This window comes from Crinia signifera, chromosome 6 (assembly GCF_055691185.1).
Source record: "Crinia signifera chromosome 6, ASM5569118v1, whole genome shotgun sequence".
NCBI classification, from domain to species: domain Eukaryota; kingdom Metazoa; phylum Chordata; class Amphibia; order Anura; family Myobatrachidae; genus Crinia; species Crinia signifera.
In genome coordinates this window covers 196382504-196402919 of record NC_139222.1, presented here as the reverse complement: position 1 = coordinate 196402919, position 20416 = coordinate 196382504, and the positions used below count along the sequence as shown (strand labels likewise).

Below are 20416 nucleotides of genomic sequence, written 5' to 3'. Positions count from 1 at the left end.
TTGTCCCCAGCAATTATCCATTACAGCCCTGACCAAAAAGCAAATCAAGTGATTATAATTCGGACACACACACACACCCACCCCATCCCCCAACACCACTTTAAAAAGGTAGTAATCTGTACTTGCCATTCCTACATTACGAGCAAGCAGAGCCCTGGGGGAAACAACTGCCTTGGGGGGGGGGGGGGGGATAAACAAACTACCCATTTTGTAATGCAACTAGATTCCAACCTGAAAACATTCACCTCAGAGACTTAAATAGTTATGTTCAAAGTAAAAAGTTTTTGCTACCAAAACGATCAATTTATAGTTAAGCAATTTGCAATCCCGAGCTCACCCTTATCCTCACATCAAACAGCCAATATATATCAGTTAAATATAGACACATACTTGTACATTATGAAACTTGATAAAAGCACTAGTTCCTCATTCAAGAAAAAATGTGAAACAGATATGTAAAGGAGGAACATAAAGAAGGAAGTCCTTCTGAACAGAACACGAAGTGTTACAGCACGTAACATTCCCACATTGTTTTTAGCTATAGAATGTAATCATATTATGGTGCTACCCATTTCTATTTATGTTCTTGGGAAAGGACAGAGGTGTGCCCTTGCGGAGCAATGCATATAAAAACAGTCGCCAAATGGAAGTGCTTACCCGTACAACAATGGGAAACTTTGGAGGCAGGCCTAATAAAGGCCCATACAGTGTGTATGGGCCTTTATTAGGCCTGCCTCCAAAGTTTCCCATTGTTGTACGGGTAAGCACTCCCATTTGGGTGACTGAGCTGAAAGTCGCTCAAAACAGCAGGTTTAAATGGCTTTCAGCTCAAAGCCACCCAGTGTGTATGCCCTGGCAGTGAGCGCTGCTGCGCGCTCCCGTAACATCGCCGGGAAAGCCGTTCATCTGCTGGTTATACCAGCAGATGAGCGGCTTTTAGGACGGCTTTGCATAGCGCTCCGCTATGCAACGCCATCCCCCCACCGTCAGCGCCGGGCAGGGGGAAAGCCACTCAGTGTGTATGCACTGAGTGGCTTTCCCTGCAGTGATAATTGGAATCATCGCTGTCTACACACGCTGGGCATAGTCACCCAGTGTGTATGGACCTTAAACGCCACTTTACGTTAAGGTATGTAGCTACACTGGTGTCAGCCAATCACTACAGCTAAAGCTCATGTGGCACACCAGCCTTTACCAGCATATACTCTATTTACTGTAGGTCATATATTATATATAACTTTTTATTTCATTCCTTTTCCTTACAAGAGTCAAATAAGCATATTAAAAATGTGCACTACAGAACACAATTAATGTCACTTATTATTTAAGTAATAAACTACAAACATATTGGAGGGAAAAAACAAACACTCTTAAGTTCAATATATTTTGTCCTAACAATGAAACCGAAAACCTGCTATTCTTTTATTTAATCACATGTATACACTGTATTTATTGAAATAAAGTCTACAAAACACTTCCACCTGCACTGACTTCAGGTCAAACAATTAAGGCGAACATCCTCTGATTACAGACAATTTTTGGCCCAAATTTATGACTTAAAGCTGGCCATACACCTACAGATTTGTCCGATCTGGCTGGATAAAAAAACCTGGTAATGGATGAGAGCAAATTACAGTTGATCATTTGCTTTGAAATGCTGGAAAACTGCCAAAAACAGTCATTCAGATATTACCAGATTTTTGCTCCAACCAGCCAGATCTAACAATAAAGCTGGCCATATATCTAAAAAATGTAGATTTCCTGATAAGAGTTCACTTAAAAGTGTAATTTACTGCAAATAGAAATATTTTAAAAGCCTTAAGCTGGTATAATATATTGGATGATGTAGCAATCGGTTACAGTTTGCAATGATCACCGCATAGTTTGTACCCGCAAATGATGAATTGGGTGGTGGAATTGCAACGTTTGATGTGTTGACACTATAATGTTGCATGAAGCATGTAATGATACTGTATATCACATCATCATACGGGAGATTGAGTAGTGTGTACAATATTATTAAATCAAACTGCCACATAGCCGAGACACACCATCGCTCAGGTGCTGTATGTACCCAACATTTATCCACTGTTATGATGGAAAACGTAGAAGGCAGTGTAAAACTGAATGTTTTACTAAATCTAAGCTAATTTAAGAAATGTACGCAGAAATGATTTTTACACAGTGCAAATACACTGCACATGTGTAGCAAGAGGTTACAGATAGGATTGAACAGGCCGGGACAGATTGAGGGGAAGGCATGCAGTGATCATTTTCAGGGTGCGTCTCAACTGGTGATTGAGATTCCGTATGCAGCTGCAATGGCTCCAGCATCTTACTTCATGTGACAAGACTGCGGATCATAGGGATACTCAGAACTTCAAAACCCATCTCATCCGTAACCGACTTTATACACAGTCACTAGGAATCACAAAGCCTCTGGGAAGTATTGATATATATCCAGGCACCTGTGGCAGCATTAGCTTGCATCTATGAATCAGGCCCTTATTTCACTTTTTGGTACAATGCCTACAAAAGACTGTATAACATAAAGTTACACTTAAAGCTGTAAATTGGGATTTCGGAGTGAATTTAACTATATAAAACTGCCTGAAATGGAAATGTATAGTGAAATGGTGAACATTAGGGGTTGATGAAAATCCTTATACTTGCTCATAAAAAGGACACAAATCACTTGGGTTTAATGGTAAATAGTTTTTGTACTTAATAAACCCAGATAGCACAACATTAAGCTTCGCCCTTTTTTACGGATATCACACCAGCACATTGCATCCCTTCCCAAATAGATTACAATCTAAATTTAGGTCCTGAGACAGATGAAGCGACTTGCCAAAAGGTCACACAAAGTTAGAACAGGGTCTCTCTTAATGCAATATAGCCACCTCATTCATATTCCACAGGCTTCACCACATACAGTGCACAAGTTTATTAAAACTTTGCTAATCATGTTTGAACAGAATGGCCGATTATCACACAACTAAGCGATTATCGGTAAACTGCTCATATACTGCAAAACATCTCACAATGAGGATTAAATGGAAAAGTGATGGACAGGAAGTGATTGTGGGGAAGGAGTTAACAGGAAGTCTTTGGGAAATGCAGGAGAGTCATGGCCATCTTTGGGGCCTGTGTATGCCATCAGCTGCGAGGTCGTACATGCAAAAACATAGCACCTGTGCTGCTACTGCTGTGTCCAGGCTGTGTAGACACAGACCAATCCTTAGCTCCAGTATTCCTCCTTTTTGCATTTAAAGTACAAATGTGTCTGCAAGCCTTGGAGAGAGATATATTGAACAGAGATAGATAGTAGCTGATTGGGTGGTAACCTATCACATTACAGGCTGTGTTTGAAAAAGGATAGTCTGATGCTTAGTACAACTATGACATTGCCGGCAACATTCAGAGTTACTAAGTCTTAATAAAAGATACTGGGTAATGTTCATTTCATTTTAGCACCTCATGATGGGAAGCAAACTGGCAGGTTCAATTATCCAGCGGCAGCTATGCATTTCCTGCTCCTTTTGGTAGCGAATTTCTGTTTTCAATCCAAAGTAGTCACACTCTGAATTCACGTCCCCTGAATCTGTCGGAAGCTGTTCTAGAAGCTATCGTGGCTAATTGAATCAGCCCCAGGTTAAAGTGGGTCAAAAATTGGAGGTCCTGACCTCACAAACACTCAGTGCCAAACGCTGCGGTGAGAGATCCTCAAAATATCTGTTAAAAAAGCCAACATCGCTCACAGCAACTGTTCTTTTTGGGAGCTTCGATTATGATTTAACTAAGATTCAGTTAATTGACTCAGCTGTATTTGTATATACTAAAAGAACAGTCGCTGTGAAGGATGCTGGCATTTTTAGTGGATGTTTTGAGGATCTCACAGCAATGTTGACACTCAAAGGAAGCTGCAGAGCAGCTTTTTAGATAGACTAAATAAGTCTCAACGCAATAGAAGAGAGCTTAAATTACTTATACTTAAACAAGTAAAGTATTTCCAGCGCCTGTGTGTACATACTGTAGCCTGATGAATACCTACCTGTCAAGAGTTAAAGCTGCATTCCACAACCTCTAAATCTGGGGTAGCCAACCCTAGTCCTCGAGAGCTACCAACAGTGCATGTTTTGCAGGTCTCCTCACAGTATCACAAGTGAGCTAATTAGCTCCACCTGTGTATCTTTTAAAATGTGTCAGTGATTAATGAGGGCAACTTTGCAGCAGCTAGGTTGTCTGGAAAATGTGAACTGTTGGTAGCTCTCGAGGGCTAGGGTTGGCTACCACTGCTCTAAATGTATTAACTGTAACTTCACAGTTAGGAGCTGATTGGCCAGTGATGAAAAGCAGACACTTTATCACTTCGCCAAGCTTAACGAATCTGCCCCATAGCAACTAATCACACTACAGGATTCCCCATCATTCTAGTGTACACTTCAGAAAACAAAAACCTGTTCAGTTACTATGGGATAAAACAAATTTTCTATGCAGCCACACTGAATGGAGTTATGCAGATTAGCTGGACTAACAGGATGTTCATGGTGTTGCCCTGACCTACAAATTTACCAGATCTAAACCCAATCCAGCATCTGTGGTACATATAACAAGTCAAATTAGTGGCAGCTCCACCTTACAGTTTACAAAAAATGAAAAGGTACCAGATACACTGTCTTGTCCAAAGCTGTGTTAACAGCATATTAGGCTGATGGTCAGTGTCTAAATAGTATTTCTACTAACAGGAAATGTCCAATAAAAAAAAAGCTGCAAGATATCAGGTTCTCATTAATAAGTATTACTATTGCAGTGCATCAAGGACTGAAGCAGGAATTCTAGTACCACCCTCCTCGTGCTCTCTGCTGACTTCCAAAGGATTTCCATGACTGCTATTTTCCATCAAGGGACATACTTTTGTAACCAACACACACACACAATGATGCTTTTTTTTTTTTTTCGCTCCTCATTAACTATATGATATTAAGACAAATATTTTAATTGTATCCAACAATTTTAAACATGATTAAACATATGTTTCATTTTGAAACTGGGGGTGTGTATTAAAATATGTATTTAAATTGGTAGGTTTTCAAGAATGTATGGTGAAAACAGAAATAACGGACGAGTAAATATAATAAACTGGTAAGCCAGCTCGAAGAAAAAGCTTCGAAAGCTAGTCTGCTACCATCTGTGTTTTTGCATGTGTGAGAAAGATGTAGTTTCACTCTCTGCCAGGGGGGTATGCAATCCTGCATCAATGCGGTCACTAAAGACAGCATGGAATAGGGAGCCGCCGCTATTTCCCATGTCGGAAATAGCGGCAGCACATTGCATACCCCCCACAGACACTAGACATGTATATAGATGAGGTGTTTACTCTACATGGCTGCAGACAATTTACCCTTTGAACGCAGTCATCATAACTTAAGTTCTCCTTAGAACATGTAGGCATATTCAATTAGCCATGGGTTAATTGGTAGTCAATAACCCTGTGGCACGCAGAAAGGCTATTCAATCGGATAGCCTCTTGCTGAGAGCTACAGGTTACATGGTGCAAATGAAGAGACTCCTATACTTGTCAAAAGTAAAGTATATCACGATTTCAGGATAATTCATGCTTTTTAAACATCCGTTACACTTTGCCTAATTTTAGTTCTACGCTGTAAAATAAATCAGTGAAACAAACATGGATTTAGGATTATACATGGAATTCATAACCTGTAAAGGGTAGATAACATTACTGTATATATCCATGAAAAAGAGCTATGCTTGGACTTCACGCATCTATATAAAGAGGTGTAAATAGAGAATGTAATGCTTAATACTGTATGCTTATCAATAAATTAGCTACCTCAATTATTTTGTCACTTCCACAAGAATGACATTTTATTTTGCTCTCCTTCCAACATTTTTTTTTAAAGCAAGATCTTAATAATACTTAGAACTGGGGTGGGAATAGAACATATCCATGATAAGGGACGTGACATGCAGTTACAAGCATCTTGTTTCACATTTACATATTTTATGGGTTACAAAATGTTGCTGAATGCCAGTTATTGTCTTCAATTAACACATTTCTACACAATATAAAGTAAACAAATCATGGCCTTTTTGTAGATTGTGGGTGGGGGGCTGCATGGGTGTGGAGTGAAATTCACATTTTCTTGTTAGTTAAGCATACATGACATCTCAGAGCATACTTAATACACCCGCTGGGTTACCCAGGCCATAATAAAAACGAAAATGCATATTCTTACAGAAAAAACTACATTTCTCTTTCACAAGATTACAAATAGCTGAAAATATAAATAACATTTTTAAAATTTTCTATAGCAATAGCAAACAATAAATATGGGATCGGAAACAAGTGGTTGGAAGTAGGGGAGCGGGGTTTCCTGATGGTCCCACTGGTTTCCCTACATTACTAACCAAAGTGCAAAAGGCTCTGTTTGCTTCATTTGTCTAGAATGCTAAGCAAGATTCTCTTGGAGCGTACTTCGAACATAACTTGTAACCAAGGGGAGAAGATAAATTTCCTTTACACTCTTTGCCCCTTTAAATTAATCAAACTCCAACACTTTTTACATCCCTCTCTCGTTTATTTTGAAACTCTGTGCTATATACATTTCTAATGCACAAGACAAACTTATTCTTCAACCCACTCACTCCTTAGCAGAACCAGCATAAGCTGAACATTCATACATACATGAAGACGAACATAAGTTAGGAAACTACAAAGATCTTAATTTCTACCAAAATAAAGAAGACCATTAATATAGTCCAATACAGATGCCATTACACCCTAGTAAGATCCTTTCAACTGCTGACCCACAAATTCTGGCAGAACTGTGGCCATGAAGGAACCAAGAGTCCTAATGGTGAACATGCCCAGGAATTGCTCCAGGAATTCTTAGGCCTTCTTTTGGTATCCACATCCCTGCCCCCAGATCTCAGCACATTAATGGCAGCAAAGTATATGTCTGCCACTGAAAAAAATACATAGGTCATGTCGCTGCCATAGCAATACAGTATGTGACATACTATCTATTAGGCCGAATACCCAGAAAGAACAGCCTCTCATTTGTTCTATTACCTACATACAGTATACATATAGGCCCTTATTCAGATCTGATCAAAGTACAAATTTGTTCTCAAAATGGACAAAACCATGTGCACTACAGGTGGGGCAGATGGAACATGTGCAGAGATTTAGATTTGTGCAAGGTATTTTGTTTCTGTGCAGGGTAAATACCGGCTGCATTATTTTTATACTGCAATTTAGATTTCAGTTTCAACACACCCCACTCAAATGTAACTCTCTCTGCCCAGGTTACATATGCCCCACCTGCAGTGAGCATAGTTTTGCACATTTTGAGAACAAATTTGTACTGCGATCAGATCTGAATAAGGGCCATAGGCCTTTATTCTGAGCCCAGCGATCAGGTAAATGCTGCCCCACCACCAAACTGACCGCAATGCTCCCTACCATATACACAGCAGCAAATGCGATCGCAGCCGTGCACACGAGGGGAAAAACGATTCAAAAAGTACTTACCATTGATTGGTTTTCCCCTCTCATCGCAGCGCCGAATAAGTCCTGACTCAGTGCTGTGATGGCCATGGGGAGGAGGCGGGCGCTGATGATGTCAGTGGCCCTCCCTCCCAATGGCCAGGGAACGCCTGCTTTTTCTGGGACAGTCCTGGAAAATGCAGCATTTTCGCTCACAAAACACCCACAGGGTGTCAATCACCCTGCGGACAGCCTGTAATGGCTAACCATCGCAGGCTCCCGTTAGACGAATGGCTTGCGCTTACTGCGGGCCTTACACCTGCGCGGTCATAAGATAATCAGCTATGCTGCGAAAAATGCAGCAGTGCAATTAAACCTGAATTGGGCCCATAGTCTAGTCCTACTTCTTTATTGCCTGAGGCTTCCTTCCACCACCATCTGTAGCAATTTATATAAATTGGCTCAAAGATATACTATCACTTTCAAGCATATTTTCTTTTTCCCAACATAATGTTAATGAAATGGCTCCAATAAGAAGCCTACATTCTTGATGTTTTGTTTCTATTATGTATTATTGTAGTTTCTGTTGACCATTTACATTAAGTAAAACCACAAGCATATATACATACTTAAACTATTGTAATCTACTACAAGCCTTTTTTCTGGCACTTTACTACTGGAAGTCTGCTGAGCATATAAAAGAACATCTTACCACCACGATCACAACAGCTTAATTTAGGGTAACGATACGGACACAGAGCATTACTATATACTGCTGCCAATATACTATAGGCTGTGTAACCCCAATGTACTCTCTTACCTCTAGCAGACAATTTCTTGGTGTTGATAATCTTTGCAGCATATTCCTGGTTGGATGATTTCTTCACACACCTTCGTACCACAGAAAAGGCGCCCCTTGAAAACAACGGAAAAATAATGATGTAGTTGAACCCAAACATTAGACACTTAAAATTCAAATTGTCATTTGATAAATTCAGTAGTTTGTGTCTATACTTAAAAATGATTTCCATTACAGCCCTACAAATGCAGGTCTATTTCTGTGATACAATATATGTTAACAGGACCTCTTGTTAAGAGATGGAACCCAATGCTTTTACAGATTGACTAGCCACTTGCTATTGCCAAACTGCATCTCCACTGCTGTACAAGATCCAGATTCACAAAGTTTCAGCTGAACCATACCCTTTATTGATTATACAAAAGAGAAAGGGTCTTTCACAAAAAATAAGTTGATAAATAGGAGAGCATTCCTAATGAATTCGTTATTCTTAAGAAACAAGTTTAATATAAAATATTATTTTTTTGCTAGAAAGAATGTTTTTGTTTAATTCTCTTTAATGTAGTTGTTTAGTAAAGTAAGGGGTTCCTGTAGCTATGAAATTAGTTTGGGTCATAATTCATTTTTTAACCTCTCCAGAGAGCAACTCTCTAACCCTCGTATACATGGGGGATGGGCAACACACATCAACAAAGCCCTAGCCTATCAGATACTCTCTAACACAAAAAGTCTAGAAGATGTAAGTAAATGGACACATGGGGGGGGGGGGGAATTCAATTGATAGGGGAGCCAGCAGATGCCGCACAGCTGAGCTATTCAATTCTTGCGCCTGTGGGGCGTGATCGGATACTGGCACCGGCACTTCAGCTCGCACCCCTCAGGGATGAAAAACTAAAATGAGTAAAAAATGACCCGTTTGAGTGCTTAGACTGAATTTTTTGCATCGCGCACATTCGTTTAGTCGGGTTAAAGTAACAATTTAATACTCTCTCTTTTTCTGCATACATGATCAGAGCGGACTGCGTATATACGCCACAAATAACGACACTGATACGCTTGCGTTTTTGCCGGCACTCCACATTAACAACTCCAAAAAGTCACTCTTCCAGTAAATCCTCCTTGCAAGCTGGATCGTATCGGCGCCTTGCAATTGCAGTACATGGGCAGTCTGCATACCTATAAAACAAGGTATAGGCCTGAATATACAGTCATTTTCTAAATGCACTAAAGGGCCCCTAAGTTTCAGAAGCATGACAGCAGCTTTCCAACACATGCTCAGCTAGATAGATGGAGAGTGTATATCTGGCTACTAACGTGTGAGGTCAATCCAGAGAGTGATAATCAGTTTGGTATGAGAAATATAATTGGTCCACTAGAGTTAATGGACCCATGCTATAATCATGCATCGGCATGGCATGTTTGCAGTGACCGGTCATCACTCTTATCTACAGATCCATCTCAATTGTCAAAGAAACAATGGAGCACTTAAGAGCTGCTGGTCCTGTCATTGTTAAATTGCAGACCAATGACCATATCATTGGGGATAATGCCATGCAGTCACATACAATTAACTGCAGAGAACTATTGAGAGTGCGACCTCAAATTGAAGAGGGAATGCAGAAATAAATCAGATCTCAAGATTTATTGCCATACATGCAATCTTCTACTGCGGAATTGCACAGGCTGCAAATCTGGACACCAAGGGGAGTCCCAGAATCGGTTTTAAGATAAACAGCTGTAAAAAAATTAAATAGTTACATAAGAATCTGCTTAGACTAATGTTCAAGACCAAAGGTACAGTATGCCCGCGGTCCTAGAACAATGGAATGCGATCAATAAACTTTAAAAAAAAAATAAAGTACCACTACTATACTGGACTGCTAAGACACTCCCTGATGCTCACTTAGTATCTACATACAACAGGTCTATTAATTATGCCATTAGCTGACTACAGTTGATAGTAGCTAAAAGAAAAACTTTAGTAGCTAAAAACCCAATTGATCATACAGGTCTCCCTTATCCATGTATTCCAAAAACCGAAATATTCCAAAAATCGTGTTTCTTCAGAATATTTCAGGGGGAGGGGACTTACCTCGTCTCCTGATGTAAACGGCGGCCTCCTGGATCATCTTCAGCGGCATCTCCGGTCCCAGGAGTGCATTACACAAATGCACCGTGCTTGAAATGCATCACTGGGACCGAAATGCCGCTGAAGAGGATCCTGAAGGCCACCGTGGAACCATCGGGGCACTACCAGGGGACCAGGTGAGTATGAAGAAAAAAAAATATGCAGCCATATTTGAAGTAAGCCAATACTACTAGAGATGTGTATTGCCCCTTTAAATCCCCAACATAATGATTGGGAAAAAAAAATCTAAAATAGCTAAGTGTTGATTGTCCTAAAAAGTTTGCTTTCTATAAACATACTTTAATTATAAATGGAAAACTATAGAATATTTACACATTAATAATGATCCCAAAAAAAACGGTTAGTGGCCACCTCATTTTGGGTCATCTCTTCTAGGGGTAGACTATTTGACTCTGGGTCATCCTCCGCAATGTGCCCAAGATGGCTGCCTCACCTGCTACCTTTTGAGGGTGGAATAGACAACCCACAAAAAGTTATTTCCCAAAATGCCTGCACCATTCCTGCATTAGGCTTACTGTGTACACTGTCTAGCTTTTCCTTAATCTTCTGTATTGCGTACATTGTTTTGATGTCTGTAAAGCACCTTGTGTCCTTTTGAAGAAAGACCGCTATATACATTTATTATTCATTTTTAGCACATAATTATGGCTAGAAAGGCCTTCTGGCCCTGACCCACAAATAAAGAACCCCTGTATGAAAATCAAGAATATTCATAGCGAATTATACACTTATGTAATTAGCCGATGTGGTAGACTAAACATTCAGCTATAGATTCATACATAACCGCTATTGAAAAAAAAAAAAGATACATAGCTGCAAGACTTATGGTTGCTAGAACGATCATTAAAATATAATATTATAACACTATGTACCACAGAAATGATGCAGGATATAATTACCATACCAGATTTATGTAGAAATAATTACAGCAGCAATTTTAAAACATTTGTATTACACATGTTCATTAACCTTTTAGCAACAAGGCTAGATGTGACATGCCTGCCAGCATGGATGAGGTTAATTATAATACTACGATGACAATGCATAAAATCTAGTCCACGCTCCGTTTTAACAACTACATCAAAATTTATGCAAAAAATAAAAAAAATAGCTAGCCCTAGCAGGAAGGCCAAGGAAAGCATAAGTCTTCCAGGGTAGGAGCATTTTCTCATTTTACATTCAGTTGCTGAGAAAAGAGCAAAAAGGAGAACAGACAATGGAAGTCAAACAAAGAAAAAATGAATGAGAGAGGGGGATCTTGGTTAAAACTTCTGCAATGCAGTGAACATAAGAACCATGTAAATGTTAAGGAACAGAGCCCAGCAGCATCTTTACAAGGAAATTCAAACCTTAGCATCCTCCTTACCAGAGGACCTGCAACTACTGATAACAAAGGGATTAAGGTCTCCTGTCAAAGGCTCAATGCTGGATGTTCTTTATAACTAATCAGCCTCAATTCTAGAAGTGATACAGCAGTTCTCAGTCCTGCGTCGATGACAAAGGATTTAGCAGAGACTAGAGACAACCAAAACAAAATATACAGCAGAATAAATCATTTCACCAAGGTACGAGATTCCAGGGACGGGCATCCTACCATACACTGGAGACCAATAATCAAAAGTGTAACAATACACTTCTTTATTACTGCATTATGACCAACCATGAATCCTTTAAAGACGGTTTCTTAACCAGTGGCCAAACCTTCAAGATCTTCCTTTTAAATGTGTCTGATCTTGAACCATTTAATAAAATAACAATTTTATTCTGAAATACACAATTGGCTAAAATGCAAACTTCTCTAGTTCAATAAAAATGGGGGGGGGGGGGCAAAAACAACATACGAGCCCCTTAAGTAGATAAGTCTGGAGGCGTGTGGTAACAGTTCCGAACTCCATCACATGGCAATAAAGATGGGTAGGCCAGATGACGAGTACCCATAATTCCTTGTAAAGTACAGATCACACTCTGAAGTTCAACTACCAAAACAATGCATGCATTACTGCAATGTCTGCATTGGTGCAAGAATATTAGTTGACCCACATATGTAAATATGAGCAGGTCATTTCAATTTCACAAAGAATGTCCTCTCATTCAATCTTAACAAATATATGTTGTACAAACTACATTGTAGTGAAATAATCATTATACACCCTCGTTAGTATATGTACCAGTGATATTTACAGTATGTAGTAATTCTACATAATACATGTAATTTCTCATGTGCTGAAGCTGCCTAGTGTCTTTGAATAGAGTCAAGTCTTGTAGCCGAGAAACAGCCATCAAAATAAATGTCTTTGTCCTATTGTCTAGGTGCTCAGCTGCAATTTGAGCTCGATCTTTAAATTTCAATAGCCCCCTCTCCTCTTCAAAAAGCGGGACCTGCTGCTGCTGTGTGTGTGTGTGTGTGTGTGTGGGGATGTGACGCTGTCACTTGCTTGCCTGTCAGGTCACTAATCAATGTCACTATGCAGAAACAGTCTTCTGTTTCTGGCCTTGCTCTATCCGCTTGCATGCAGTTACAGTATTTCATTCACATCTTTTGTCACGCTACCAGGTATGGATCCTATTGTTGCAGTTAATTTAGTTGGTGCGTAAATCACTGATGTATTCTCTAACCCAGGTCTGTAACCCTGTGTTATAGGTCTGTGGATTCTAATGGCTGTTTACAAACCTGCCCCCTCTTCCTAGATCTCCCTGTGTGACATGCTAATTCCTTTTCCCTCAGGCGCCCTTGATGTGTTTGATTCTCCATAAGCCTTGTCTGTGTAGTTCCAGTGCTCACAGGTAATTTCCAATCCCAATCTGTTGCCTCGGTTGAAACCAATCTAGGAGTGCAGTGATAATTTAGTCCTCTCAGATCTCCATATGGCCAGGCAGAGATGGCCTCCTTACCCTGTCTGTGAACTATTATCTGTTCTAGTTATGGGAACTAAACATGTCCACACTGCGCTGTCACATTTCCTTCAGAGTGTGACATAACATAGCCAATTTTGAGGAACCCCCTTCCTCGCTGCCCAACCTGTCATGCCTCCCCCCCTTCCTAGCTGCCCAACCTGTCATGCCTCCCCCCTTCCTAGCTGCCCAGCCTGTCATGCCCCCCTCCTTCCTAGCTGCCCAGCCTGTCATGCCCCCCTCCTTCCTAGCTGCCCAGCCTGTCATGCCCCCCTCCTTCCTAGCTGCCCAGCCTGTCATGCCCCCCTCCTTCCTAGCTGCCCAGCCTGTCATGCCCCCCTCCTTCCTAGCTGCCCAGCCTGTCATGCCCCCCTCCTTCCTAGCTGCCCAGCCTGTCATGCCCCCCTCCTTCCTAGCTACCCAGCCTGTCATGCCCCCCCCCTCCTAGCTCCGCAGCCTGTCATGCCCCCCTCCTAGCTACCCAGTCTGTCATGCCACCCCTCCTAGCTACCCAGTCTGTCATGCCCCCCCCTCTTAGCTACCCAGTCTGTCATGCCCCCCCCTTCTAGCTGCTCAGCCAGTCATGCCCCCCTCCCCCCTCTAGCTGCCCAGCCTGTCATACCCCCTTTCCTAGCTGCACAACCTGTCATGCCCTTCCTAACTGCCCAGCGTGGCAAGACCCCCCCCCCCCCCTTAACTAGCCAGCCTGTCATGCCCCCCCTTCCTCGCTGTCCCGTCGCTATTCTTTCTATCCGCTCCCCTCTTCCTGCAGCCCGGCAGTCGCCGCGTCCCCCTCCCCGCACGCAGCAGTGTGCCGTTAGCGTACGCCAGGTGAGTGCTATCCCCCTCCCGGCTATGACATGTGTCAGCCTCGTCCCCTCCTGTGTCCCCGCTCGGTGCCCTCTCCTACTCGTGTAGCCTTACTTGCCGAGCTCTTCGTATAGCTGGTACTCGTCCGTGAAGCGGGTGCAGGTGGCGGTGGTGGCCATGCTAGTGCCGGGGAAAACACTCTCGCATCGGGCGGGCTGCGGGCTGTCAGCGAGAAGGCAGCAGCCGGGATGAGATCTCCTCTCCTTCTTCCTCTGCGTCTCACCCTCCTCCTCCTCCGGGGCGGCTCCTGCTCCCCCTCCCTCTCGCCTTCTCCTCCCTGCTGCTGGACGCTGCTGCTTCTGCTCTCCGTCTGCCTGATGCCCGCTGCGCCGCTCCGTCACCTGCCCGCCTGCAGCAGCCGTGTCACTCCTCCGCTATGCCCGTGCTCTGTCACTGCTGCCCTGGGGGGAGGAGGAGGAGGGGGCCCGGCAACACCGCGAGACTTCCCCGGGACACTCCCCCCTTCCTGCGGACGCCCAGCCCAGGGGGGAAGGGGGGATAGGACACAACAAGAAGAGACACAAGAGACACAGCGGGGAGAGGTGGCAAGGAGGGAGACCCCGGGGAGGGGAGACGATGGGTGATATAGCCCGCTAGGAGGGAGCTGAGGAGTATATGTGCCCTGCACTGGGGTGGGGACAGGGCAGTGCTGCAGAGGAGGGGTAACTAATGCACGGGGGATAGAACAGAACGCAGTGTAGTAATTGCAGTTTGCACATATCGTTGTTGTTGTTGTGTTGGCGGCACACGGCAATGATCACAGTAGGCACAGCGCTGTACAATGCGGCTCAGCCAGCCAGGGATTAGAGCCTCCGCAGCATTAGCCGGGAGATGTCCCCGGGGGTGCAGTAATGACAGCAATCTAGCGCAGAGTGAATGTAGGTTCTGTCGGGCAGGGGGATCTCCTACACGGTGTAGTGGCTGCAGTGCTGCGTCTTCTAATGGACCAGAGACACGTATGGCAATCGCTACAGTGCTGTCATATTACACGTGCTGGCCCTGTTCTGTACAGAGTCAGCTGGGGAGGAGTGTGCGGTAGGGCTTCAAAAATAAATTGCATGACTGTATGTCATCCAATAAATCCTGATGTTTAATATAGAGAATATTTTTTTTTAATTCATCTGTTCCCAAATTGATTTGTTATCAATATATTTGCTAAAGCTGGGCATAATTACACAATTATCTGGCAGATTATCCCTACATTGTGGTTGGTTGTAATGAAAATCTGGTTATGAATGGAAATGGAATCTGGTTATTATGGCACCCAAAAGCCCCAAACACACTTTGTGATAAAGGCAGACAACTATACGATATTGTATATATCGTGGGGACAACGCTAGCCCTGCTGCTGGCTCCAGGTGCGCCTAAGATCTCCCGATAATAGCGAGATCTCGCGCATGTGCAGTGAGCCGGCCGGATAGGCAGAAACAGCGCATCAGTGTGAACTGATGCGCTGTCTCCAGGAAGGGGACAATGCCGGAAGGGGGAGTTCACGCTCCCCCACTTCGTCGGGAAAGATGTTAATACATGGTCTCCCCTCCTGCTTTGCCTCGTTAATGATACATGTCTGAGTGGAAACTTGCAAAACTGGCCCTACCATAGCTGGCTGATATGTGCATAGTCAGGAATCACCACAATTCAACATCACGTTGAAATGGATTCTCCCCATGGTATCCTTAATGTGGGTCCTTAATTATGTAAACTTTGAAGACTGCAGTATTGTACCTTAAACCAGGGCTCGACAAAACCCGGGGGCCAGGTCGCCATGGCGACCAGATTCTGCTTCCTGGCGACCAGATTTGCCAGGAAGCAGAACCCCCAGGCAGAGTGGTGGCTTTACAGCAGCGAGCCCCGCTGTGGGTTATACTGTTAGATATACGGTAAGAGCCACCACGGCAGCAGCCGGCAGTGCAGGGCACAACTCTCCCGGCTGCCGGGAGAGGGACATGGAGAGGCTGGGAGCTGGCAGCAGCCTCTGCGTTAGCAGCGGGTCCCCGTGGCTTGCTATCCTTTCAGCACATACAGCAGCCTGGGGTGCCCGTTTCAGACACGTAAACAGATGGCGCCGAGGTGGGTTATTATGTTCATTATAACAGGCAGCCCGGCAGAGCGGTGCACAACTCTCCCGGCTGACACTGCATCAGAGCAGGTCCGCTGCGCGACTATTACATAAGTCAAGGCGGCTCACAAGCTAATCGGGAGCTACCAATGCTGCTCCGTGCTTGAGTCGGGAGAACTGTCTGCCGGGCTGCCGCCGTGCTGGCTGTTATATTGAACATAATATCCCACTGCGGGGCCATCTGTTTACGTGTCTTTGTATTAACAGGGGAACCCAAGGCTACTGTAAGTGCTGATAGTATAACCAGCCACGGGGACCCGCTGCTCACGCAGAGGCACCAGAGACATGATGCACCAGACACCTGAGGCACCAGACACCAGAGGCAAACCCCCGTCATTTTTTTCTCAGTCTGCCCCTGCCTGGCATCAAGCCAGAAACCCATAGCAATGAGCATGTAAGTAAGCAGCACTGTGGCATAATATGCCATGGGCATTACGTTGTGTGGTATTATATGTAATGGGCATTACGGTGTTTGGTTCACCGTGTAATGGGCATTGCGGTGTGTGTTGTATATGTAATGGCCATTATTGTGTGTGGTATAGTATGCAAAAGGTTTTTCGGAGTGTGGCATAATGTGTAATGGGCATTGTGGTATGTGTAATGGGTATGTGACATATGTAATAGGCATAATGGTGTTACTTTTTGGCGCACACTGTCACTATTTTTTTTCTGGCTCCTACATTTTCATCCTGGCTCCTAGATTTTTTAGAAATTTGTCAAGCCCTGCCTTAAACAGATGTTTTCAGAAGGAAATAATATTTGCATATAATGCTTATTCCCCGACTCCAAAATCCTGATGCCACTGGTAGAAGTTAAAATATTATTTTGCATTGTTTCCTTATTTGGGCATCCAAAATGAAGTACTTTATAAGATGTAAAATATTACTACAATGCATATCAGCCAATAATATACATATAAAGGACACAGTAAAATAAACTTCAAATTATCTGTAAGGATGTTTCATATTGATATCTGCTATTATCTGGGATTCCGACTGTTGGAATTTCCCGACAGTCAGAATCCCAGGCCGTTTTTGTCTGATCCGAAAGTAACTTGACAGTTGGATTTTAATTTTCTGTCTGTCGAGTGTCAGAAAGTCCGTGGATCGGCAAAAATGGCTGCGGATTGTCGAAAAATGGCTGCGGATTGAAATGGATTGAATTCAACAATCTGCGGCCCTTTCCGACAAAACGGATCCGACTTTTACAAAAGTCGAATCTGCCTTCAATGCTGTCGATAACAGCAGCATTGAATAGGTGACTGCTGATATCTCTGCCGGCAAAAATAGCAGCACAGATTGAATACCCCCTATATGTGTTTAGCACAAGTACATGGAGACAGGGCCATATGTAGACAATTAATTACAGTTAAAAGTCCATTACTTGAAACCATTGCAGAAATGTACCACTGTTTACAACACACATGATTAAAATTAGTCCAACTTAGAAGGTGCTTCTAAAGTTGGGTACACACTGGAGCCACTGTCAACCGGGCCGATTTAAGGGACAATTTTCATTGAGCCTAGTTGTCGGTAGATAAGATTTAATGAATGACAATGATATGTTGTTCCTTCATTAGCATACACCAGATCGCATGCATTATTGTCTAGTTGACCGTGCAGCAGGGACAATGATCGCATGCAACTATGGGAGCACGCAAATCAGCCATACACTGAGCGATGTAGAAGATTTATTGTCTTTCTGAAACAGCAAATTGCTATGATATTGCTACCGTATGAACCCAGCTTTACACATGGTAACACACATTTAATACAATGAAAGTTTCTGACGTGTTTCAACCGATATAAGATCCTTAAGTGTTAAGTTTTAAAAATATCCACCAGTAACGATAACCAATGTATTCCTTTAACGTCAATCCAATATTGGATATTTTACATAAACATCCATTCGCAGGCCGTGGGGGGGGGGGGATCTCCCACACCTTTCGATGGTTGCTGACCATCGAAAGATCTGGTGCTTGCACACATATATAAAGTGACTCTCTGGTCACTTATATATGCGTGCACATTCGGGAGGAACTGGGTGGACAGCTGACATCCAATGGACGAGTACCCCAGCCCACCATTCCCACCGTCCTCAATGTGCGGTGCATGCCTCCCCACGAACAGTCTGTTTGCCTGCACGCACGCACCTGGCACATGCGCAGAAATGTGTGTGGGCATTGCAAAAACATCGGACCCGTGCAAACGCATACCCACAGCCGAACTTGCCTGTTTTGTAGCTAAATAAATGGAGCATGAATGCCAGAAACCAGTGGCCAAATGTAATAGCCTATGAGTTCGGCAGCCATGCAGGATGTCAATCAAACTTAGAGGGTTTAATGGAAGGGATAATGGAAGGGAAGGTTTGGTAGTAGACGAAATGGTACTTATGTAGTAACTGGGCTGCCGATTTTGAAATCGGGTCCATCGCATCGCACCCGACCATATCGCATGCGATGCGATGCGATGCGATGGACCCGATTTTTCCATAGGATTCAATGTTAAAATGGACTCTGTCCATTTTAACATAGAATTCAATGGGAAAAGGGGTCCTTTTCATACCCCTACTATCCAAGTGGGCATGGAGTTGGATATAAACCTGTGGCGAGCGTAGCGAGCCACCGAGCCCGAAGCGTGGCGAGCGTAGCGAGCCCCGCGAGGGGACACAGAATACCGTCCCCTCGCGGGGCTCGCTTCGCTCGCCACGCTTCGGGCTCGGTGGCTCGCTACGCTCGCCACAGGTTTATATCCAACTCCATGCCCACTTGGATAGTAGGGGTATGAAAAGGACCCCTTTTTCCCATTGAATTCCATGTTAAAATGGACTCAGTCCATTTTAACATTGAATCCTATGGAAAAATCGGGTCATCGCATCGCATCGCATCGCATCTGATTGTATGCCTTAACTTAAGGCATACAATCAAAAAATCGGCAGCCCAGATACTACATAAGTACCGACGAAATGAGTTCCACAACCTCTCTAGGACCACTTTAAGCCCTGACCTAGAGCATGTGGAGGCAGCCACCTGTGGACATGAGAGCCAAGAGCAGCGGCACCCAGCATTATTTAACCGACCCGAATGGCTAAGCTGCTAATGAAAAAGATTGACATACCTTATGTCGACATGGACACAATGGGTGACATTTAATAGGATGAGAGAATCAGAAAGTGAGAGATTTGGTAAGAAATCTCCAGTTTTTTAAAGCGGCAATCATTTACACTTAAAAAACAAACTGGTTTTGCGGTGTGAATGATTGCCGCTTTAAAAGTGATACAATTGAAAGTGATAAACTACCAGCCAATCAGCTCATATCTGTCATGCCACATGCTGGGTTTGAAAAATGACAGTTATGAGATGATTGGTTGGTGGTTTATCATTCTCCATTTTATCACTTTCCCAGTCTTAGTACATCTGGCCCAGAGGGAGAATATAATAGCGGGCCAAGCGTAGTGAGGCCACCGTGCCTTCGCCCGCCATGTGAGAGGGCATGGCACACTTATACGGTGTCCATTTTGACGTACATGGACATAGACACCAAAAACCGCAACTGTGTAAGTGGGCCATGGCTGCTAATGAAAGAGAGGTAGAATATAATAGTGTGTCCGAAGCCTGGCGAGCGCAGCAAGCCAGGCGAGGGATCGCGGTACATCAGTACGGTGTCCTAGTCAACATTACAACATTTTAACATGTTCAGCATGATCATGTCAGTATATTGCGTGTCGACATTTCAAACGTTGGTATTATGTACCTTTCGGGATATTGACCCGGAATTTATACCCTGTCTTTACAACAGTGTCAGCCAAGGGATTGTCGGTATTTCAATTGTCGGTAAATCATACTGAATCAAATATAATTACAATTACCGTATTTGCCGGCATATAAGACGACTTTTTTCCCCTGAAAAACATGCCTCCAAGTGGGAGGGTCATCAGCGTGGCCACGGCGGGTCATCAGCGTGGCTGCGGCGAGCATCAGCAGCGAGACAGGGGTGCCAGCCTTTTCGGCGTGACTGGCCCGTTCTGCTTGGCAGGAAGCAGCAGCGCTCTGACCCGCCCCTTGTCTACGCAGAG

At 43.5% G+C, this 20416-nt stretch overlaps 1 protein-coding gene across 33 annotated transcripts in view; it reads right to left on the bottom strand.

Moving 5' to 3' along the window:
* CAMK2G (calcium/calmodulin dependent protein kinase II gamma) overlaps nt 1-15078 on the bottom strand; it is a 231439-nt gene extending 216361 nt beyond the window's left edge. For 4 of the 33 annotated variants that reach the window (XM_083148534.1, XM_083148539.1, XM_083148535.1 and 1 more), the window contains exons 1-2: nt 14278-15075; nt 8334-8428 (exon numbers count right to left, since the gene is read on the bottom strand). In XM_083148534.1, the coding sequence (XP_083004660.1) occupies nt 8334-8428; nt 14278-14342 (160 nt within the window). In that variant the 5' untranslated portion in view covers nt 14343-15075. Of the gene's footprint in view, nt 1-8333; nt 8429-14277 lie in introns of all 33 variants that reach the window. The other 29 variants (XM_083148546.1, XM_083148538.1, XM_083148547.1 and 26 more) reach the window with 22 other exon arrangements.
* Nucleotides 15079-20416: the final 5338 nt, after the last annotated feature.